Below are 24,585 nucleotides of genomic sequence, written 5' to 3'. Positions count from 1 at the left end.
AAACAACAAATGCTGCTGCGGATGTGGGGGAAAAGGTACTAATCTACTGTTGGTGGGAATGTAAACTGGTGCAGCCACTGTGGAAGACAGTGTGAAGGTACTTCAGCAACCTGAATCCAGACCTACCATATGACCCAGGCATCCCACTCCTGGCAATTTACCCAAACCGAAAGAAATCAGCATATGAAAGAGTTAGCTGTTCCACCATGTTCACTGCAGCCCAGCTCACAGCAGCTAAGCTATGGAATCAACCCAGATGTTGATCAACTGATGACTGGATAAAGAAATTACAGTTTATATACACTATGGAGTACTATTCAGCTGGAAAAAAAAATGAAACACTATTTTTTGCAACAAAATGGATGCAACTGGAAACCATCATAGTAAGTGAAATAAGCCAGTTCCAAAAAGACAGATACCATATGTTTTCCCTGATCTGGGGTAACTAATGAGTACCTAAAATGTAATACATTGGAGTGAAGTGGACATTTTGAGATTTGATGATTATTTACAGCCCTGGTCTCTTCTGTTGAGGAACAGAGTTTTTTCTTCATACTACTCATTGAACTCTTTACTTAGCGTAGGGTTAACCTTGTGATCATTAAGTAAACTGAAAAGTAGATCTTTGTAAAAATTAAGAATGGGAATGGGAGAGGGAGGAGGAAGAAGGGTTGGAGTATAGGCAGGAGGGAGGGAAGGGTGAGAAATATCACCATGTCCCCAAATCTGTAATATATGAAACACAAGAAACTTGTATAACTTAAATAAAAATTTAAAAAATCTGTTGAATGAATATTGCTCCATGCAATATTAAATACTGCTCCAGTAACGGAGACACAGGTCTTTGGGTGATATTTCATCATTAAGGTCACACATAACATTCTGACTAACTAAAAAGTTGTCCACATTAACCACGGGGAACACCACAGGACTAGACAGATTACATACGACAGGGCTGATGCTTGTGCTTACTTGTCCTAGTCTTCCTCTCAGGGCTTTACAGATTAAATTCCCTGGCAGGCAAGTGAAAGCTCGTAGCTGATGCCCATAGTAAGGTCTGATATCTGACAGGCAACCAGACTAAGAAGGGCAGTTTATGGTTTGCAAAGCAGTGGTTGGCCACATGTGTATGTTTTATTTCATTCTGTGTTAAGAAGGCACAATATAAATCTCAGCATACCACAAGCAAACAGTAACGGATAACAGCAAAAACTGCCAAACAATAACAATAGAAATGCCTGGATTTCAGAAAACAATTTTAAAAGGATGTGTGTGGGATGTCTGTTTAGTCCCAATTTTATCCCTTACCAACAGCCAGGTGAGTATGGAGGAGCCTTCAAAGCTTTCTTATCCTGTTTTTGTCCAAATAAAAAAGACTGGAAGCTCTCTTGGTGCGATAAGTTGCAAGAAGGTCCATGTCTCGTGGGTGATGAGACAGCTTTGTTGTGCTGTACTGAGTAAGACCACAGTTTTCACTACCATGTGAGGAGTGTGAAAAGGAGTACTGCAAACCAGGCTATTACAGGGCAACATTCAGCACTGCAAACTGAAGTGCATGCTGTTGAAAAGTACTTGGGAAGCAGGCACAGGATTCACATTCCTGGTGCTCCCAACAGTTATGCACTGTGGTTTCATGGGCCACATCGCTGCAAATTCCTATCCAGAAACATCCCACCTGGAATGAAGTTAATGTCGTTCTTGATTTTGCTCTGTGGGCCCTCCAAAATCGGATTTCAGGTGTCATGAGCATGGTTGTCTATGGATTTAAAACCAGACAATACAGAGTGCCATAAGAGTTGAGTAACTTCCATGAAGGGAGGCCTCACCAGAGAAACTATGTTTGTCCTATGGTGACTTTTAATAGTTGAAACTACTGAGTGATGTTGACTGCTTTTTAAACAATGTTGACTTTAACAATGTTAAAGTCTTTACAGTGAGCATCTACAGTCATTCCTGTAAATCAGATTCCAGGGTAGTAAAAATTGATTCTAGAATTTGATAAGCAATATTTTCAGAAAACCTTTTTGATATTTTGCCTTTCTGTAACTGAACTGCCAACTGCTATTATTTCTGCAACCATAATTTCTTTGTGTCACATTTAAGATGGTTTCATCAAATAAAATAAATTACAAAGTAGTTGTTTTGGACATAGGCAATTTCCAGTAACACAGAAGATTAGCATATTGGTAGAATAGTTTAGAATATGATTGCATAGCTTTCAAAATTCACTTGATGCTCTTGGTACATGCTAAATATTCCCTCTAATTTTCATATGAAATCCCGAGGACTGTTCTTTTCAATTTATAAGGCTTTTAGGACAAATTTGGTTTTGAGAAATAGTGTTGATAAAGGGACTCAGCAAACTAAGAGCGACAATGGTAACAAAATCAGAGAGCAGAGCTATAAAATTTTTTTCACCTAAGCAGAGAGAATTCCCAGACCTCATTTATGGATATAAAACCAAAGATTAGAAGCTCCAACACCGAGGGGAGGGAGATTTGTTTTAAAACCTTCTGAGGAATACTGATGAAACTACCATGACAATCATGACGGCAATTAAACACTCAGCCCTGCATTTTTTCTCCTAGCATGGCATTTTATACTCATCTTGTATTGTCTACAATAAGAGTTCATGATCAACAGATACATTCTTTCTCACTACGGTTAATATAGCAGAAAATTCCTCAAAGGATAGCATGTATGAGAGCAAGTTTACATGAGTAAAGCTTAAGGACTGTCAAACTATTTATGATGAAGATACTGAACTTGTATCATTTCCTGATCATCTCTTAAAATGAGATTATGTATCACAAAGAAAAGCCAAGAGTTGGGGGCCCATGCTTCATCTGGGGATGAGATTTGGTCCTGATGTCTGATCTCTCCTCACTTTTCTGGACGTGTGGCTTTAGTCTCTTCTCTGCACCCCTGCTCCCTCCCCAAGCACTCAGAGCATTCCTGTGGCATACACAGGATGGTCTGAATGGTCTGAAGATTAATTTCCCTAAAGTCAACATGCACACAAAGTTACTAGCCTTTAGTGAAATCAGTACACTGGAGTTGAGGTGGTAGATTGGCACTGAGAAATTTTAATTCTGAATGGTACTAGTAACTCTCTAATATGAAGAATTGTTTTATCTGTCCAATTCACACAATAACTCGGCTGGTTCCAAGCTCTACCCTTGGCCATAAGCAGAGGTAATGGAGTCCTTCTATAGCACGTTGCATGCTTCTAAAATGTGGAAGTATATTGTCTGAAATGGAGTCATGTGAAAAAGAACTGATAAAGTCAATACTATAGAGTCTCCCTTCAGGCAAAGAGATTCCTATAACTATTCCTACATACATAATAATAGCAGCTAACATGTTTAATATACTTATAAGTACTATTCTCAGTGCTTTATAAGTAATACCTCTTTAATCCTAACAAAAAGTCTATGCAATAGGCACTACTATTATTATCATTTTTACATGTGAGAAAGAAAACAAACAAAATATCAATAGTCAGAGACAGGTTAAGCAACCTGTTCAATGTCACATAGCCACTAACAGTCAAAGCTGGTCTCAAACCCAGATGGCCCGATACCAGAACCCATGTTGCCTCATTCTTGTTCTCTGCCCAGCAGTTAATGGCGTGGTATGTTGACACTATCGGTGACTTTTTTTTTTTTTCCCACAAACCTATTGGTGGTCATGATGAAGCATTTCTGGGGCATTTTTTAGACTATTGCAATTTCAGTTTACAGCAAAGGAAATTCTTCATTCTAGCAACCAATCATTTATACTGCAAAAATACTGGGCTGTTATTAAATACTTCTTTACTAAAAATATTTGTAAAACATATTGAGGTTCAGTACAAAGACCTATCATCAAATTTGGAAGTATTCTACAATCTTAAAAGCTATAGTTTTAGACATCAAATAAGACATGTGATAATGAAGCTGGTCATGTTTAGTAAATTTCTATTCACTATGTATTTTTGCTGTTAACTTTTTACTCTGGGGCTGGTACAGCCGGTTAAGGTGCCACCTGCGATGCTGGCATCCCATATGGAAGTGCTGATTCAAGCCTTGGCTGCTCTGCTTCTGATTCAGCTCCCTGATAATGTGCCTGGGAGTGCAACAGAAGATGGAGCAAGTGCTTGGGCCCCTGCCCCCCACGTGGGAGATCTGGATGAAGTTCCTGGCTCTTGGCATTGGCCTAGACCAGCCCCAACTGTTGTGGCCATTTGGGGAGTGAACCAAAGTATGGGAGATCTCTTTCTATTCCTCTTTTTCTTTCACTCCATCTTAAAAATAAATATATAATATATTTTTATTCTAAACTCTAATACAGAGTATTTTGAGATATTCAAGTCTATTTTTGTATAGAAAACGTTGAGGTTTGCTTTGACTCAGACGAGAAACTACTTTTAGTGAACTTTGACTGCCAAGGTTTTTAGGAATAACACATAAGCATGAATCTCCTTCTTTTGAATATGCAAAGTCTTCTCAGCACTATTCTATCTTCATATCAAGTGGTTCTCTGGACCTCAGGTCTGAAGACATTCGTGATGATATTATGCATAAAATAAAACAAAACAGAAGAACAACATCCTCCTTACGCCTGTACAAACTCCACCACCATGAAGTGACAGAGGTCTTCATTTATGGGTCAATGTTACAAGTACGAGGACCAAACATTCTAAAGAAAGAAAAAGGATGTTCCTTTCACTCCAGAATGAGCTCAAGGGTAAAACACAAAGCACATCTCTGTACATCTCAGAGCCTACACTATCCGTAAGGTAGGACACATTCAGACGTGAATACATTTATTTAACTTTACAGCTTTCTGACCGGAATAGTTCTCAACCAAGATAAGCTTGCCCTGCAGGGGACATCTGGTAATATCTGGAGACATTTCGGTTATTACAACTTGAAGCTGGGGTGCTACTGGCCAGGGATGCTGCTAAATATCTTACAATGTACAGTACAGCTCCTCATAACAAATATCTGGCCCTAAGTGCCAGTAGTGCTTAGGTTGAGAAACCCTGGACCAGAGAAATAAGACTCAGACAGGTCTAAAATCCAGGCCTACAGGGAAGATTGTCCATCTGGAAAAAGTGACACTTGTTTCACTCATTCTAACAAGCATCAGGGATATATGGAGGTTGTTACTAGTTACATGCACCTGTTCATCATGTAAGCACATAGCCAAAAACACTTGGGAAGGACTAAGTAGTTATACTTATCCCCCTTTCACCATGAGAATGGAAAGGGATGCTTCTCAAAGACAGGCTCCTTAACCCAGTTAGGGAGTTACATCAACAAAGTGGATGGCTGCATGGGAATTTGAAGAAGTTTTCCCTCTGGATTAGGACTGCTGCTACGTGACTCCTGCTCTGTTCAGCTCTCTTTGGGTGCCCAGCTGTTGTCCTACTACACAGCAGGCTCTGCTTGGTTATGTGTACTTTGCAAAAAATCATATCACAGTAATATTGTGACAATGTTCATTGTCATACATAAAAGTACTTCAAAAAGTTTGTGGGAAAATATTATTAGAAGATAAATTTACTTTGGTGCAAAAATATTTTTGAAATCTACTCACATATGTATTTTCCATGAACTCTTTCAAGACCCTTTGTATGCATGCATTTCAGAATTTTTTTTGGATGGAAATAAACTTCTAATTCCATCTTTTTTTCATGGACTTTTTAAAGAGTTATTTTATTTATATGAAAGAGTTACAGAGAGAGCGAGAGATCCATCTTCCATGTACTGGTTCACTCCCTAAACGGCTGCAGTGGTCAGGCTGGCCCAGGATGAAGCCATGAACCTGGAACTCCCATATGTGTGGTAGGAGCGTAAGCACTTGGGCCATCTTCCACTGCTTTCCCAGGCTCATCATCAGGGAGTTGGACTGGAAACAGAGAAGCTGAGACTCAAATTGGTGCTCACAGGAGATGCTTGCATCACAAGTGACGGCTTAAGCAGCTGTGCCGCGACGCCAGCCCCTTGTGAGCTTTCTGAAGCACCCTGAACATTCTGCCCATAAACAAACTGCCCACTTCCCCCAGAAATGATGTGGCCTTCCCTATTCACAATTTCCATGCTTCTCAGCATTTAAGCTTATACTGATTTTATACTAATCTATATTTTTGGGTCATTATTGTCTAGTTACTTCATGTGTATGTTTTGCTTATTAGATTCTGAACTAGGGCAAGAACTGTATCTTTAATGTCCTTTGAAACCTCCTGTGCACCTCACTTTGCAGCTGGTTGAATGAACTAATCAACAATATGTACATAAATAAGATAACACAATAAAGTCTATAATAAATGTTGCTATACTGATATTCCATAGGACATATAAGGCTGATTGGACTACTCATGAAAATACTCACACCAAACCTGCAATATATAATTATTCATGACAATTATTTTGTTTTATTTTTTTTTTTTATTTTTTGACAGGCAGAGTGGACAGTGAGAGAGAGAGACAGAGAGAAAGGTCTTCCTTTGCCGTTGGTTCACCCTCCAATGGCCACCGCAGCCAGCGCACTGCAGCCAGCGCACCGCGCTGATCCGATGGCAGGAGCCAGGAGCCAGGTGCTTTTCCTGGTCTCCCATGGGGTGCAGGGCCCAAGCACCTGGGCCATCCTCCACTGCACTCCCTGGCCACAGCAGAGGGCTGGCCTGGAAGAGGGGCAACCAGGACAGAATCTGGCGCCCCGACCGGGACTAGAACCCGGTTTGCCGGCGCCGCTAGGCGGAGGATTAGCCTAGTGAGCCGCGGCGCCGGCCTATTCATGACAATTAAACTCAAAGAATGACTGTGATACTGGATTGCTTAAATTTAATGTACAGTTTCTTGCTAGGCATAAATGTAATGGGACTTGAAAAGGAACTACATTTACTTCTTTCTTCTTTAATAAAAGCAACCAAGGGAGGCAAAATGCTAGGCATTTAAGCGTCACAGTGTCAGTGCAACAAGGTGTAGACATGGATGGATTCTTGTTACATATTGACTGTATGCAAAATTAGAAAGTATTAAGTAAGCTTAATAACCTGTGTTCCTGTTAAATGCTGTGAACAAATCAAGTATTCTATACAACTCCAGTCACTGGCTTCAGTGGGAATGTAGTCAACTGTTGCTTGCAAATAACTAAATATTCAATGTACAATCAAATAGTTATTTCATGGAATTTTTTCATTCTTTCACAAAAGGGATCATTATCAGGAATTGCATCTGAGTCATGATATCTAATGTTAAATATACACACATACAGATAATATTTTTTCTGGTATGACCAAAAGTATTGGTGATTTGAATGTGTGGGTGATGGGGCAGCTGGTGAGCATGGTGGCACAGGGGGTTAAGCTGTTGCTCGCGATGACAGCATCCCATAACACAGTGCCAGTTCAAGTCCTGGTTACTCCATTTCTGATCCAGCTCCCAACTAATACTCCATGCTTCCTCTGAGAAGCAGAGGATGGTGGCTCAAAAGTACTTGAGTTCCTGTCAACACACACAGGAGACTAGGATGGAATTCCTGGCTTTGGCCCAGTCCAGGCCTGGCTGTTACAGCCATTTGGGGAGTGAACACGCAGATCTCTCAACTCCACCTTTCAAAGAAATAAATATGTCTTTTAAAAAACTGTCCTGGGGCAGGTCAGCTTAGCAGTTAAGATTCACATGTCTCACATAGGAATACCTGGGTTTGATACCCAGCTCTAGTTGCTGCCTCCAGCCTCCTGTTAATGCAAACCCTAAGGGGAAGCGACAGTGATGGCCCAAGCGGCTGGGTTCCTGCTACTCACATGGGAGACCTGGATTGCATTCTGGGTATTTCTGCAGGCACACAGGAATGAACCAGCAGCTGGAAAAGCTCTCCATCTCTCTGATAAATTAAAAAAAATTTAAGGAAACATAGGAATTCAAATAAATAACTAAAAATGCCTTGTTGCCACTTACCTGGGATGAAAAGGTACACACTAGGAAATCTGCCTGGGAGAGAAAATGGATATCCAGGATCACACCCCGAAGTGAGTTTTCTGTGTATCGATTGTGCAGTCCAGCTGACCAAGAGATAGAGTTATCACTAATAAATTCATAATTGGGGTACCTGAAAAAAGAATTAAATGCATACACGATCACTGAAATCACCAGATCCCATCAGAAAGCAGACCTGCTACTTGCTCAAGGGCTCCTTTCTTTCTAACAGCAAGGAAGGCTTTAGAATGGCATTCAGTGGAGTATCTGATAAGGCATCTTTGTCCCCAACAGTGGGGCAGAAACTCTCCTGGAATGCACTATTTATTAAGTATTATTGGAAAATCATATGAAACACACACACATATATCAAAATGCCCTTTATCAATTCTGGAAAGAGTTGAAAGCTGAAGGTTCCTTATTCTCTTTGTAAAGAGTGACCTCTAAGAGTTTATTTAGGCTGATTTCATATTTGGTCATCGACCTTTTCCTTTAGAATATAAATATCATGGGCCGGCGCCGTGGCTCACTTGGTTAATCCTCCGACTGCGGCACCGGCACCCAGGGTTCGAGTCCCGGTCGGGGCGCTGGAATTCTGTCCTGGTTGCCCCTCTTCCAGGCCAGCTCTCTGCTGTGGCCCGGGAGTGCAGTGGAGGATGGCCCAGGTGCTTGGGCCCTGCACCCCATGGGAGACCAGGAGAAGCACCTGGCTCCTGGCTTCGGATCAGCGCGGTGCGCCGACCATAGCAGCCATTTGGGGGGTGAACCAACGGAAGGAAGACCTTTCTCTCTCTGTCTCTCTCTCTCTCACTAACTCTGCTCGTCCAAAAAAAAAAAAAAAAAAAAAAAAAGAATATAAATATCATGATAAAATTTCATTTGCATTTTTAATGTACAATTTGTGATCATTCAGACTTGGGCTAGATTCTGGAAATGTCTTCCTCACTGACATTACATGTTAATAATACAAAGGAGTTTGTGAGGAATAATCTCAGCTGACTGCCACCCTTCTTGTAGAGCCATCCATCAACCAAAAACGGCTCCAGAAAGACATTCTAATAGATGTATGGAAGAGCAGCTATAGATGTTCACTAAGCAGTTTGTTGGCAGTTTTGCTTGAGATAGATAAGCTATGCAGTTAGAAATATTCAACCAGGGGGCTGACACTGTGGTGCAGTGGGTAAAGGCCCTAGTCTGCAGCGGCAGCGCCCCATATGGGCCTCGGTTCGAGTCCTGGCTGCTCCACTTCCAATCCAGCTTCCTGCTAATGCACCTGGGAAAGCAGTGAAGGATTGCTCAGGTCCTTGGGCTCCTGCACCCACATGGGAGACCTGGAAGGAGTTCCTGCTCTTGGCTTTGGATTGGCTCAGCTCTGGCCATTGTGGCCATTTGGGGAGTGAACTAGTGGATGGAAGACCTCTCTCTCTCTTTGTCTCTACCTCTCTGTAACTCTTTCAAATAAATAAAGTTAAATTTTTTTTAAAAATTCCAGCATTCTTTGTAAAAAAAAAAATTAAACCAAGATGTCTTGAGAGAAAGTCTACTGCATGTTCAAATGATTTTACTCTGAATTAGAGGTTTACCTGCATTGTAATATAGAATGAAGCATTTTTTTTAGTGCATGAAGTACATCTTTTTATAGAGTTAAGTTGTAAACCTTAGGAAGTTACATCAAGAGAGGTAATAATTGTACCTACTTTACATAATTTCATCAGAATTAATATATTAAGTGACAAAGTGCTCTGAAGAGCATCTGGCATGCAGCCAATGTTCAATAAATATTAGCTGTGATTATTTGACAGTATTCTCCCAGATGTTTCCTTGATTTTTTTTCCTTACTTCTTTAGGTCTCAGCTCAAATATTACCTTACCAGTGTGGATTCTGGCAATCCCCAAACCTTTTGACTGCCTGCCTGATTTTCCTCCATGGGTCTTGGCAATATCTGATGTAACAGACACTTCCTGTTTGCTTACTGCCTGCATCAATTCCCTATTCCATCATCACTAACAAGAATACAAACTGCATAAAGGGAAGCATTTGCTTTGCTTTGCTCACTGTATTCTTCTCAGTACTCAGAAGATCATCTGGTATAAAACAGAGGATGAGCTGGGTAGAGCATTTGGTATAGCAACGAAAATGCCACTTGGGATGTCTCAATCTCCTATGCAAGTGCCTGGATTCAAGTCCTGTGTCTGCTTCTGATTCCAGCTCCCAGCTAATGCACACCCTGGGAAGCGGCTGGTGGCGGTCTAAGTCATTGGGTCCCAGAGATTCATATTTGAGACCTAGAATGAGTTCCAGAGTCCTGCCTTTGACCTGTCCCCAGCTGCCATGGGCTGCTGGGGAGTAAACAAGTGGATGGAAGATCTCTTTCTGTTTTTCTCTCCCTGCCTTTCAAATAAGTAACATAGAAGATGAGTAAAAATTTGCTGAGAGAATAATAGCCCCTTTTAGAAACTCAGAAACATTAGGAGTCAGTTCACACATCAAATTTTCTTTGCCGCATGGCATCTGGCATTCCACACAATGCTACGTGAATAAATACAAGGACAAGGGAGTGTTACCTGTGTTTGGGACTCTCTTAATCCCCTAACAGCTGCTTCAGATTCTTCTTCAATTCATGACCAGTGAGATTTCCCTCACTGCCCCTCTAATAACGACTGTAAAAGCAAAGTCTCCGAGCACTGCTGTGGATTGGTAACAAGTGGTTTTTGACACTTCACCCTCTTTAATTCAGAAACAGGTAGATGAAGGAAATAATTGTTCTAAAAGAAAACAACTGAAATACTTTCAATGTGATCTTTGTGAAGCTGCATATGCAGAGATGGGGCAGAAATATCAATAAATGGTGGAGACTGGAAGAAATGGGGAACTGATAAACCAATGCAGATTATCCTTGACTAAAGACCCATTTGGTTGGCATGGTATTAGCACTCAGTAGAAAAAATAAAGAACTGATTCACGTACTGAGAAGGGGTACTAGCATTAGAGCCTTCCTCACTTTCAGGCCCCTCTCTAGAACCAAACCCAAAGGGCACCTCAGTTCCTCAAGCCTTCTCAATATGGGAAAGATGGCTTCATGAAGTAGACAGAGAGGGAAAATTGAACAAAACACGGCAGGCAATGAAAGAAGAAGGAGAATTTTGCACTTCAGCTAACGACCATGGAACCTCTTACACAAACACACTCACTGTCTTTTACCTTCAAGTACATCAGCTAAGGATTTCTCTACCTCGCTATTTCAAAGACTGGCAATGATTTTTTTCTTCCCCAACTTTAAATTTTTTTTTTATTTTTTATGTCACTCAGAAAGGACTAGTTATAAACTAATATACAGTTTTTTTTTTTTAATTTTACTTATTTATTTGAGAGGTAGAGTTACAGAGAGAAAGGTCTTCTATCCGCTGGTTCATCTCCCCAAGTGGCTGCAACAGGTGGAGCTACACTCCAGCCAGGAGCCTGGAGCTTCCTCTGGGTCTCCCATGCAGGTGCAGGTGCCCACAGATTTGGTCCATCTTCTACTGCTTTCCCAGCCCATAGCAGAGAGATGGATTGGAAGAGGAGTAGCCGGTACTAGAACTAGTGTCCATATGGGATGCCGACACTGTAGACAGAGACTTAACCCACTATACCATGGTGCTGGCCCCCTCAAATTTTGTTTTCTCATCTTTCTCCAGACTGAGGCAATTGCTTCTTTGTGTTTTCACTGTCTGGTATTTGAATCCTTCAGGACATTCATCTAAGTTTACTGTAATTATCTGCTGCAAGTATTGCCTACCAGTTGGATACTCCCTGAGATAAGTAGCCACAAATTATCTTGCATTTGTCTTTGTATTTCTAGTGCTCTGAACTGAGTCTAGCATATTGTAGGAATTCAACAAAACAGAGAACAAATCTATCACTTATTGCTAATTTATCATTTCACAGGGCAACCACTTTATAAAAACTTTTAAGCAAAATGCTCTTGCCTCTAGTCATTTTAATGTATCTAATTTTGGGAAGAGCTCCTCCTCCATTTTTGATAAAGAATAAACAAAAGACATAAATACTTTACTTAGGAGATTTTTAAGGCTTTTATTCTTCCTATTGCACATCTGTTTCCAGCCTCCACGATCTAAGAATGTAACACTTTCTCCTATTTCTCTGACTTGCAATGATTCTGTGATTTAAACACTGTCTGTAGGGAATTATTGAAGGGAGACACTGATTGCCACATTAATAATTAGTCACTGGGATGCTGGTGCTAAAATATTGTGGATGAATTCAATCACTTTATTCTTTAAGATTTACTTATTTGAAAGGCAGAGTGACAGAGAAAGAAGAGAGACAGAGCTATTTTCCACCTACTGGTTCACTCCCAACAGCCAGGAGACAGGACTTCCATCTGGGTCTCCCATGTGGGAAGCAGGAACCCACATACTTCGGGCCATCGTCTGTCATTCTTCAGGAGCATTAGCAGGAATCTGAATAGGACATGTGGAGTAGCTTGTACCTATTTCAGGAATTCTGAGTAGGATGCACGTGGAGGCTAAGCATGCTGGGCCACATGCCTGCCCATGTCCGTCTTAACCTGGAGAAATCTGAGTTGTGCTACCAAGTAGCAAAGTACTAACTAATCCTCTTCACACAGAAGCCGGATGTTTACCTGACCCCCTTTTCAAAGGATAAGCTACCTAGAAATGGTTTCTCTCTGACTATGTAAACCATTATGCATCATTTAAATGAAAAAAAAAAAATCATTTAAGAGGCAGGTAGAAAGTGAGACAGAGAAGAACAGGGACAGAGAGACAAAATGCTCATCCACTAGTTCACTTTCCAAATGCAGATGCTGGGGTCAAAGCTGGGAGCCAGGAACTCAATCCAGCTCTCCCGTGTGGGTGCAGGAACCCAGCAACGTGAGGCATCACCGCTGCTTCCAGGGTTTGCATTGACAGTAAGCAGGAATCAGGAGCTGGAGCCAGGAACTGAACAGCGGCACTCCGATGCAGGATGCAGGCATTTTAACTGATGTCCTAATTGCTAGGCTAAATGCCCACACCCATCATCCCTGCACCCTCTTGAAGTGGAAATGTCATCTAACGATTATGTCGGCTGTAATATATTTGTTAGAGATTTAATTCATGCTTTTGATCTTATAAAACAATGGCAGAGATTTTATGATTTGCTGATACATCAAAACCAATCCTGAGAGGTCTAAAGCAGAGCTAATTGAGTAGAAAAACATTTAAGAAAAAGAATAAAGAGAAAACCTACATTGAATTCCTGAGAATATCTTTGAAACAACTCATAAAACTTAGATGAAAGGATTTCCAAAGAGTAGAAAATTATGTATAAGATGCTACCACCACATTTATAACAGAATATGGAGGAAACTGCTGCCTGGACTACCACAGGGAGAAGATTTAAAGCTGCTGACTACAAAGAAAAAACTCAAGTTTCACTACTCCCACAGTTCAGCAGATACTGACAACCGCTATAAGGGTTGCTTGATATAAAGATGTCATGCTGTGATATGGATCAAAGCTTAATGTTTATATCCTTTTATCTCAAGATTTCCAAGTCTAGAAATCTTGCTTAAGGAAATAATATGGATAATTTTAAAGTTACTTCATAGCATTATTTATAAGACTAAAAATTGGAAATAACATAATTTTCCAATATCAGAATGCTTGCTCAAGCAAACAATGGAAGTCTTACTTTAAACATTAAAAAAAAGTTTATAATTCACCTCCAAGGACATACACAGACTGAAAGCGAAAAGGATGGAAAATGGAAACCAAACGAGAGCAGACGTCGCTATACATATAACAGACAAAACAGACTTTAAGTCAAAAAATGGAAAAATAGAAAAAGAAGATCAAAAGGGTGAATCCATCAAGAAGTAACAGCAATTATAAACATGCGTACATTCAACATCATAGCACCTAGAAACATACAGCAATGTTAACAGATCTTCAATATCCCAGTTTGAATATTCAGCATGATCCAGTGGACAATCAGTGAGGAGAACTGGACTGGAACTACGCTTTAGACCAAGTGCACCTGACAGATATTTATAGTATATTATACTCCATAGCAACTGAATACTTTCTGCTCAAGTGGACGTGGAACAGTCTCCAGCATAGAACATAGGTCAGGACACAAGTCTTAACAAACTAGGAAAGACTGAAAGCAAATTGCGTATCTTTTCTGATCACAAAGGCATGAAACATGAAATAAATAGCAGGAGAAATCTTTAAAAATTAACAACATATTCTTGAACAAACAGGTCAAAAAAGAAATTAAAAATATATATGTATGTCTTCAGAGAAATTAAAAAGGAAACAACATACCAGAATGTAGGGATACAGCAAAAGCAGTCCTGAGAGGGAGTTTAAAGCAATAAACATCAATATCAAAAAAGAAAAAGCTTAAATAAACAACCTAATGTTATAGCTCAAGATACTAAAAGAACAAACTACACCCACTACACTTAGCAGAAAGAAATAATAAATATCACAGAAGAAACAAAATGGAGTCTAGAAATGATCATTGAAATTCAAAAAAAGTTTTAAAAGATAAACAAAATTACAAAACTTAATTAAATTTACACAGTAAAGAAAAAGATTCAGATAAACAACAGAAAAGAAAGGACATATTACAATGGATGCCGCAGAAATAAAAAAGACTACTACAAACAAGTATTCACCAAGAACTGGATGGCTCTGAAAAAACAGACTTATACAAACACAAAAGCTCTCAGGACTGAACCAGGAAGAAAACAGAAAATCTGAACAGAACAGTAATGAGCAAGGAGATTGAATCAGTAATAGAAATTCTCCCATCAGTGAAAATCCCAGACTTGACAGCAACATGGCTGAATTCTACTAAACACTTTAAGAAGAATTAATATAATAGCTTCTTAAGTTTTTCCAGAAACATTAGAGGAAGGAATTATTCCACTCATTTTATCACCCTGGTGCCAAAGTTAGACACTATAAGAAAACTACAGGCCAACATCCTCGACAAGATATTAGCAAAATGAACTCAATGCACATGAAAAAGATCACTCACCACGATCAAATGGTACTTATCCCCAAGATGCAAGGATGGCTCAACATACATAAATCAAAAAATATGATCCACTACAGTAACAAAATGAAGGACAAAAAGCATACTACCATTTCAGTGGTTTCGGGAAAGGTATCTGACAAAATTCAACATTCATCCATGACCAAACTCCAAAAACAGGTACGGAAGGAATGTACCTCAGTACAATAAAGGCCATATGATAATCCTGCACCTAACATCATACTTAATGGTAAAAAGTTGAAACCATTTCTTCTAAGATAAGGAACAAGACAAAGGTGCTCACTCTTGCCAATTCCATTCAACATAATACTGGAAGTCTAGCTGTTACCAGAGAAATTGCAGGGTTCTTGTCTTCGAGCAAGAAAGAATTCAGGCATGAGACAGAGAGTAGTGGGAGGTAAAATAGCAAGGTTTATTAGGGCAGGGACATCTGTAAGGATGGATGGGCACCTCTCCAGACAGGACCTGGGAAAGAGTGCCATCGCTAGGATGGGGGGGAGGGGCAAGGTTACATGACTGAGTGGAAAGATTACACCTGGCCAGGCAGGCGGGCGGCTCAGCAGAGAGGCAGAGGGCTGAGCAAGCAGTCCAGTTGAAGCGGTGGGGGGTGGGGGGGTGGGGGGGGGGTTAAGGAGATGGGTCTTGCTTCCCCACCTCTGCTCCCCTTGGAACAAAGGGCTTTTTGGATGTAAATAGAAAAACTTCTGAGTTTTCTCTTGAAGGTCTGAAACAAAGGACTTTATGGATGCAAATGTTATCAGACAGGAGGAAGGGTGGGCAGGACCCCCTAGAGAATTGGGATCCCAAGCGAGCAGGGTATTTGAAATGCAGATACTGGGCTGCACCAGAGAGATATCAGGTGGAAGGGGTCAGGCAGGGCAGGATGTGAATACTGGGCTGCCCGGAAACACCATCAGGATGACTTTGAGATGCAGCATATGCTGGACATAGATGTCTTCTCTTTAGGCCTTTATGTCGCACACACATAAGCTCATAACTGACTTCCTACCTAACATAGCCACAGTAATAAGGGAAGAAGAAAACTAAAGCCATGCATATAAGAAAGGAAGAAATGACAATGTCTTTCCTACAGACTTGATCTTTAAGAAAACCCTAAAGATTCAAACAAAACCACTACAGAACTAATAAATTTGGTAAAGCTGCAGATTTGTAAAATCACCACATCAGGGAGGCACTTGGCCTAGCAATTAGGACACTTGTATACTATGTTGGACTGCCTCCTGGCTCTGCTTCTGATTCCAGCTTCCAGCTAATGCAGATTCTGAGATAGCAGGTGATAGTCCAATGAGTTGAGCCCCTGACACCCACATGATAGACTTGGACTGAACTCCCAGCTTCTGGCTTCAGCCTGGCCCAGCCTTGGTCACTGCAGGTATTTGGGAGTAAACCAGCAGATGGGAGCTCTGTCTCTAGCTCTCTTTGTGTATGTGTCTCTGACTCTCCATTAAACACACAGAAATTATTTAAAAATCAATACACAAAAATCAGTAGTACAGGGAGGGAACTGGGGGTCAGCAGCTGCCACTGGGGGACGCCCTCATGACTGACACACAACAGAGCGCACCTCCACTGTGACTCGGTTTCATGCTAATGCACCTGGGAGGCAACAGATGATGGCCCAAGTATGTGGTTTCCTGCTACCCGAACAGGGGTCCTGGATGGAGTTCTGGGCTCCAGGCTTTGGCTTGCTGTAGCCCCAGGTGTTGTGGGAAACTATAGAGTAAACCAGCAGATGGAAGATGTCTTTCTGTCTCTCCTCTCTCTGTTCCTCTGTCTTTCAAATAAGTCTTTTTGTTTTTTAAAAAAGTAGCATTTCTACCCACTAACAATGATCAATTTAAAAAAAAATTAAGGACAATCCCACTTATAGAAGCACCCAAAAACCCCAAAAGTACTTAGGAGTAAATTTAACCACTAAGGATCTCCAATTAGATTGACAGCTGACTTCTCATCAGAAATCCTACAGGCAAAGACAGAATGAAGAGATGTAGTTCAAGTCCTAAAGGAAAAAAAATTGTCAACCCAGAATACTGTAACCAGCAAAGCTTTCATTTATAAATAAAGACCTTCCAAAACAAACAGAAATTGAAAGAATTTTTCACCACTCAGCCAGCCTTACAAATGATACTGAAGGATGGGCTACACACAGAAACAGAGAAAGACAATCAGCATCACGTTACTCACTCTTTAATAACTTGGCTGGTGAATTTCGTGGTCGGACTGTGTGTGCATGTGTGAGTGTGTGTATGTGTGTGTGTCTATGTGTGTGTATGAGAGACAGAGGAAGACAGAAAGGGCCTTAAATTTAAAAAGGTAATTTAGATTTAATTTGTAGGAGGTACAAATGCAATTTAAATTATTATTCAATGACTTGGAATAATATCTGCCTTATAGTAATTGTAAATGTGCTTATTTTTCCTACCCCTATTTGTGACAGAAAAATGGACCAAGAAATATATTCATTAAACAACTAAATAGCTTAAATTATTAACTGCTAATAAAATGCTCGGTGAGGCCGGTGCTGTGGTGTAGCAGCTAAAGCCACTGCCTGTAGTGCCAGCATCCCATATGGATACCAGTTTGGGTCCCGGCTGCTCTGCTTCCAATCCAGCTCTCTGCTATGTCCGGGGAAAGCAGTGGAAGATGCTGGTTTACTCTATAGCTTCCCACAACACCTGGGGCTACAGCAAGCCAAAGCCTGGAGCCAAGAACTCCATCCAGGACCCCTGTATGGGTAGCAGGAAACCACATACTTGGGCCATCATCTGTTGCCTCCCAGGTGCATTAGCATGAAACCGAGTCACAGTGGAGGAGCACTCTGTTGTGTGTCAGTCATGAGGGCATCCCCCAGTGGCAGCTGCTGATCCACAGTGCCTTCCTTGTACTACTGATTTTTGTGTGTTGATTTTTAAATAATTTTTGAGTATTTAATTGAGAGTCAGAGACACAAACACACCTGGATACCTGCACCTGCATAGGAAACCTGGAAGAAGCACCTGGCTCCTGGCTTCGGATCAGCGCGGCTCCAGCTCCGGCCGTTGTGGCCAATTGGGGAATGAACCAGCGGATGGAAGACCTCTTTCTCTGCCTGTCCTTTTCTCTCTATATAATTCTGACTTTCAAATAAATAAATCTTAAAAAAAAAAGTTTTCGAACGGATGAGACTGAAATAAACATAAATCTGTTTTCACTAGGCACATACTAGACCTAGGCATTATGTACAAAGTCCATACATTTTAGTGTAGGAAACAGAATCAAGCGCTCTGCTGTGACAGAGGAGGGATACAACACAGTCAATAGTTCAGGGGTTGAGCTCTGGAGAAGACGGTATCTGAGCAGAGCCGTGATCACAAGCATCTTCTCTCGTTCCACACTCTCACATATATTCAATGTACATCCTTTATTTATTGATAGCAAATAACAGCCAATCCCAGGTTCAGTCTAGTGTTTTAAAATGAAGGAACATGGTGAACAATTCTTACTTCCCTTCTCTCTAATACGCCTGAACATTAACCTGGAAGAGTGCCTGCAAAATTTTTTTTTGTGATTTGTGTCCTAAATTTCTTATAATCCTAAGAAATTTCCAATTAGAATCAGCACTTTATTTATGGGTTTGTCCTAACATCCTATATGTTAACTAATATCAGCGTTACTCACATTATAGTATAATTGTCTGTCCCCTACTAGACTGGGAATTCCTGAAAGCAGGGAGTATCTTGCTTGTCATGACCTCCTCAGTACTAGCATATTGCTAAACATAGGCAAGACCCTGGGGAAGCAGTGGAGGATGCCCCAAGTCCTTGGGCCTCTGCACCCATGTGGGAGACCCGGAGGAAGCTCCTGGCTCCTGGCTTTGGATTAGCCCAGTTTCGGCCATTTGAAGTGTGAATCAGCAGATAGAAGACATCTCTCTCTCTCTCTCTCTCTCTCTCTCTCCCTCTCCCTCTCCCTCTTCTTCTCTGTGTAACTTTTTTAAATAACTTAAAAAAAAAATAAAAGTAAATATAAGCAAGATCCTAAAATGATGGTTACTGTACAATGAATATTAGTGGTCTAATATAAAATGCCTACACTTAGAAAATTCATGTTTTGATTGCTTACCTTTCTTTCCAAATATCACACTTTTTTTTTTTTTTGACAGGCAGAGTGGACAGTGAGAGAGAGAGAGACAGAGAGAAAGGTCTTCCTTTGCAGTTGGTTCACCCTCTAATGGCCGCCGTGGTCGGCGTGCTGCGGCCGGCATACCACGCTAATCCGATGGCAGGAGCCAGGTAGTTATCCTGGTCTCCCATGGGGTGCAGGGCCCAAGCACTTGGGCCATCCTCCACTGCACTCCCTGGCCACAGCAGAGAGTTGGCCTGGAAGAGGGGCAACCGGGACAGAATCCGGCGCAGCGCCCCGACCAGGACTAGAACCCGGTGTGCTGGGGCCGCAAGGCGGAGGATTAGCCTAGTGAGCCGTGGCACCGGCCAGACTTTTTTTTATAAAACAAAAACTCTATCTATATATGTGTTCCAGTTGCCTGTAATTGTAAGCAAAGATAGTTAGATCTAAAGGACAAGCATGGGGCCAGTGCTATGGCATAGCAGGTAAAGCCACCGCCTGCAATGCTGGCATCCTATGTGGGTGCCAGTTCAAGATCTGCCTGCTCCAGTTTGATCCAGCTCTCTGCCATGGCCTGGGGAAAGCAGCAGAAGATGGCCCCAGTCCTTGGGCCCCTGCACCAGTGTGGGAGATCCAGAAGAAGCTTCTGGCTTTGTATTGGTTCAGCTCTGGCTCTTGCAGCCATCTCTGCCTCTGCTTCTCTGTAACTCTACCTTTCAAATAAATAAATAAATCTTTTTCCTTTAAAGATTTATTTATTTATTTGAAAGGCAGAGTTACACAGAGAGAGGAGAGGCAGAGAAAGAAAGAGAGGTCTTCCATCCGTTGGTTCATGCCCCAGTTGGCCGCAACGGCCAGAGCTGCACTGATCCGAAGCTAGGAGCCAGGAGGTTCCTCTGGGTCTCCCATGTGGCTGCAGGGGCCCAAGGACTTGGGCCATCTTCTACTGCTTCCCCAGGTCATACCAGAGAGCTGGAATGCAAGTGGAGCAGCTGGGTCTGGAACCAGTGCCCATACGGGATGCCGGTGCTTCAGGCCAGGGCGTTAACCTGCTGCACCACAGTGCTGGCCAATAAATAAATCTTAAAAAAAATATTAAAGGGAGAAGCACTTGGTGCTCTATTGCTCATGGTTCTGTACAGCTTGTTAGTGTTATGGACGGAATGTTTCCGTCCCTCCAGAATTCACATGTGGAATCCCTACCTCCAATGTGATATTTCTAAGTGGGGCCTTTGGTATAAGTTCATGAGGGTGGGGTTCTCATGAGGGGATTAGTGCTTGTCTTCTTTTTCTTTCTTTCTTTTTTTTTTTTTTTTTTGTTAATTTAACAGTTTGTTTATTTACTTGAAAGTCAGAGTTACAGAGAGGCAGAGGGAGAGACATAGAGGTCAGTCTTCCATCTGCTGGTTCACTTCCCAAATGGCTACAATGGCCAGAGCTTGGCTACACCAAATCCAGGAATCAGGAGCTTCTTCCCGAGTCTCCCATGTGGGGGTAGGGACTCAAGCACTTGGGCCATCTTGTGCTGCTTTCCCTGGCGCATTAGCCGGGAGCTGGATGGGAAGGAGCACAGCCAGGACTTGAACTAAGGTCCATATGGAATGTCGGCACCACAGGCAGCGGCTTTACCCACTATGCCACAGCGCTGGCCCTGGATCAGCGCTTTTCTAAGAGGAGACACCAAGGAGTGTGCTCATTCTCCCTTTGCACACATAAAGAAGAGATCAGGGGAACACACAGAGACATGGTGACTGTCTACAAGCCACGAGAAGGAGCCTCAGAATTAAATCTACCTTGCTAGCTCCTTGATCTTGGACTTTTCAATGTCCAGAGAGGTAAGAAAAAAACTTCTGTCATTTAGGTCACCCAGCCTTATGGCACCTTGTTGTGGCAGCTCTGGTGGATTAATATAGACTTTGTACTGAGAAACAGGGTTATCCCTTTAATGATGGGAATAATGATCACTTGTGATGATGTTTAAGTCAGTGGTGTAGTTTACTTTGGATTTCTTATTATAAGGCATTACCAGGTATAGCCAATAAAACGTTTTTGATTAAATTAATAAAGACACAAATATGCGTTCATTTGCACTTTAACAACTCTAATAATTGATAATTATTGTTATGATTATTATAAGAATCAAGAGTCAAGGGAATTTAAGATTCTGTAACTAAAGAGACAATCCTGCTGTAGGATCACTAGTTACTCTAACTTACTTTGTTTTTGCCTCCTTCAGTAAAGAAGGGTCATCCGTGGCCAAATATACTCTTTTTTTGTCCACTTGCATTCTGCGTGCGAGAAGCTGAAAATGTTCTTCAACATGCACCATGTACTCCTCAATGGGATGGAAGGCTGCTTCTGTTCCCACTTTGTCTGTGCGTCTGACGTGGACTCTGTGAGAGAAATTCAGATTCTGCTGATAATGTCCTGACCTGCTTGGTGTTCTCCGGGTACTCAATTTATCCCCCCTACTTATTATGACACTATGGGCATATAAATGAATTTTTCTTTTCATCATTGCAAAAAAATAAAGCAAATATTTTTAAATACTCACATATTCTAATATATTTTCATGTTAATCAATATAAGAATTAGAGAGTAAGTATTCTTTTTAGAATGCTTTCTTATAGAGAAAAGTAATTGGTATATTGTGAATATATGGAAGGTTCCAGAGTTTCACTTTGCAGCTATCAATTGTCGAGAGATATTAGCTGTAAGTTTTAAGGTTTTTTGAGGCTCAAATAATACCAGGATTCACAGTTGTTATTATAAAACATTAAAAATACTGTTTGTACCTTTTTGATGGCAAGATTTTTTTTTTTTCCATTTTACTTCTGCTATATAAACCCGGTCACTTCAACTGCCTGCTTAGGGAACTTAGTTCAAGGACAACACGGACCTGGAAGGACTCTTTCTATACCACAGTGAAGGCATGCGAGCCCCTTTTGGAAGGTGTTTAAGTTCATGAAGCCATTCCAGCTTCCAGCCCTTTGGCTGTGTGCATAATGGATTTCCTTTCTGCTTTTCACTGTCAAAGCAAGCTGATCCAGAACTCCTCTGTCCTGTTTAAGAAAAGCCCTAACATGGTAAAACGTGGAGGACAGACCTCCCATTGTCCTGCACTGAAGAAACACTGACTTCCAGAGTGTTCGTCTCTCATCTTAGTGCTGCCAAGGTAATTGTAAAGGAAATATGAATAAAAACAGTTAAAGTTTGTTTCATAAGTTAAAAGACTCTCACTAAATCTGCTCTCCCCTATCCTGGCCAATTATGAAACAATTTTATATCCAGAAAAGGAAAAAAGGATTTTCCTTTAGGTCTAGCATGTAAGTGTGCCTTTCACCAAGCCTAATGTCTGCTTTTTACCATAAATCTGGAGTGAGCATTGATTTCACTGGCGTTACTCTGCCATCTTCATGAGTATTCTCTTACTTGCATTTCAAACTGAGTATAGTACAGATGTGGATATTATCATCTGATCACACGTCTTTTCCTTCCAACAGCCTTCTTAATCACTGCTTCTCTGGGGAAATCAGAATTGTTCAGGGTGCTCTACAGGCACGAAGTGGGGCAGAAAGACTGATTAAACTGAATTTCAATGGAAAGTTTCACGAGATAAAATACTATTTGATATTCTGGTCTCACTTTCTACATTTTTTAGCTTTAACGTTTACAACAGAGATCAGGAATAGTTTCCTGTGCCTTTGGTGGAACTCTGGAACCTCTGTTCCCTGGTGGGGCTATGATATTTACATCATATCTTGTAAAAGTCACAATGTATCACTGATTGAGGTAAAAAATCAGATTCTTACCCAATAACTGGATGCTTGAAACCAAGCTTCTTAGTAGCTTCTTCTATTTCCTTTTCCAACCAAGGCTGTGGGCGGATCAAGTATTTGACGAATTGAGACACCCACCACACTGCAGGGTCACCATGGACCCGCAGGAGTCGATCTGCCAGGTCTTCCGGGACAGCCAAGGGTAAATACGGAGGCCGAGGATGAAGACTGTCTACAATGGGGAGCTCAACCACTTGAACATTTTTGTCTTTTATTTCACCTGACAGAACATCAAAACATACCATCACCACACAGAATTCCCACATATCTACCACTCAATAAGAACTCCTCTGGGAATTTTCATCTGCATAGGAACTCTAAAAACTGTGATTTCACTTTCAGAGAAAGAGAAAGTTAAGTAACTCGCCCAAGGTATGAGACCAAAAGTGACAGAGTTAAATTTCACGTGCATGCTGATCTCTCAAGTCTACAGTCTTTTCTAAAAATCTCTATCATAACATGCTATGATTAACATTTCATGCCACAAGTAAGGGCAGTATTCAGCTCCCAAAGTGTCTAACCAGGGAATGGCCATTTTGCCAGTACACACTGTCAGCTAGTAAAGTTCTCGTTTTTGTTATTGTTATTTTTCTCAGAATTTCCAGCCTGTCATCATACATGGCTACTGTATTACTTTCATAACAGAGGCCAGTGACTCTGGGGATATCTAAAGATTGTAATTATATGCTAAGAATCTCTATTTTTTTGAAGAAAAAAATTAACGTAATTCTAGTCTTTTTTTTTTTTTTGCCAAAATTGATCTGTATTTTCAATTATGATAAAAATAGAATCCATGTTGCTTGTTTACCTGGCTATTACTTTAAAGTTCCAAGATAAGACACTAATTAGATACAGAAAGCTGATGAAGACTACATCAGAATCCAATTTTTTTTAAAAAAAATATTTATTTATTTGAAAGGCAGCATTACAGAGAGAGGGACAGACAAAGATCTTCTATCAGCTGGTTCACTCCCCAGATGGCAGCAATGGCCAGGGCTGGGCCAGGCCAAAGACAGGAACCAGGAGCCAGTAGCTACTTCTAGATCTCCCACGCGGGTACAGCAGCACAAGCACTCAGGCCATCCTCTGCTGCTTTCCCGGGCACACCAGCAGGGAGCTGAACTGGAAGCAGAGCACCAGATCTTGAACCAGCACCTATATGGGGTGCTGGCCAGCAGTGCAAGCAGCAGCTTTACCAGACATAACAGAGCACCTGCCCCTGAATTCAGCTTCTATACGTCATTAATGTTACTGCTGTTTTATCAAGTTTATGATACAATGCAAACCAAAATATGACAGGCAGCACTCCTAGAGGCAGCAGAGAGGGGCCAGTGCTGTGGCATAGTAGGTAAAGCCTCTGCCAGCAGTACCAGCGTCCCATATGGGCACCGGTTTGAGCCCTGGCTGCTCCACTTCTGATCAGTCTCGCTGCTGATACATCTGGGAAGGCAGTAGAGGAAGGAAAACAGGGGTGCCTTCCCTGATGTGGAGATAATTAGAGAATAATATACAAATGAGACAGAAGAGAATAATAAAAGAAAAAGACATAAGGGCAGTTCTTTTCCTATTAAAAACCAAAGAG

At 41.3% G+C, this 24,585-nt stretch overlaps 1 protein-coding gene across 12 annotated transcripts in view; it reads right to left on the bottom strand.

Annotated features, from left to right (window-relative positions):
• The window catches only part of FUT8 (fucosyltransferase 8), a 296,071-nt gene that overhangs the window by 4,689 nt on the left and 266,797 nt on the right, over window positions 1–24,585 (bottom strand). For 7 of the 12 annotated variants that reach the window (XM_002719524.6, XM_051826373.3, XM_070065095.2 and 4 more), the window contains 3 exons: window positions 22,977–23,223; window positions 21,381–21,557; window positions 7,950–8,100 (listed from right to left, as the gene is read on the bottom strand). In XM_002719524.6, the coding sequence (XP_002719570.1) occupies window positions 7,950–8,100; window positions 21,381–21,557; window positions 22,977–23,223 (575 nt within the window). The remainder of the gene's footprint in view (window positions 1–7,949; window positions 8,101–21,380; window positions 21,558–22,976; window positions 23,224–24,585) is intronic. The other 5 variants (XR_016226668.1, XR_016226667.1, XR_016226669.1 and 2 more) reach the window with 2 other exon arrangements.

The sequence above is a fragment of the Oryctolagus cuniculus genome, chromosome 20 (assembly GCF_051225735.1).
Source record: "Oryctolagus cuniculus isolate XC-2025 breed Fujian yellow rabbit chromosome 20, ASM5122573v1, whole genome shotgun sequence".
Lineage (NCBI taxonomy): Eukaryota > Metazoa > Chordata > Mammalia > Lagomorpha > Leporidae > Oryctolagus > Oryctolagus cuniculus.
The sequence above is the reverse complement of the archived record's forward strand: the minus strand, read 5'-3'. Positions and strand labels throughout refer to the sequence as shown.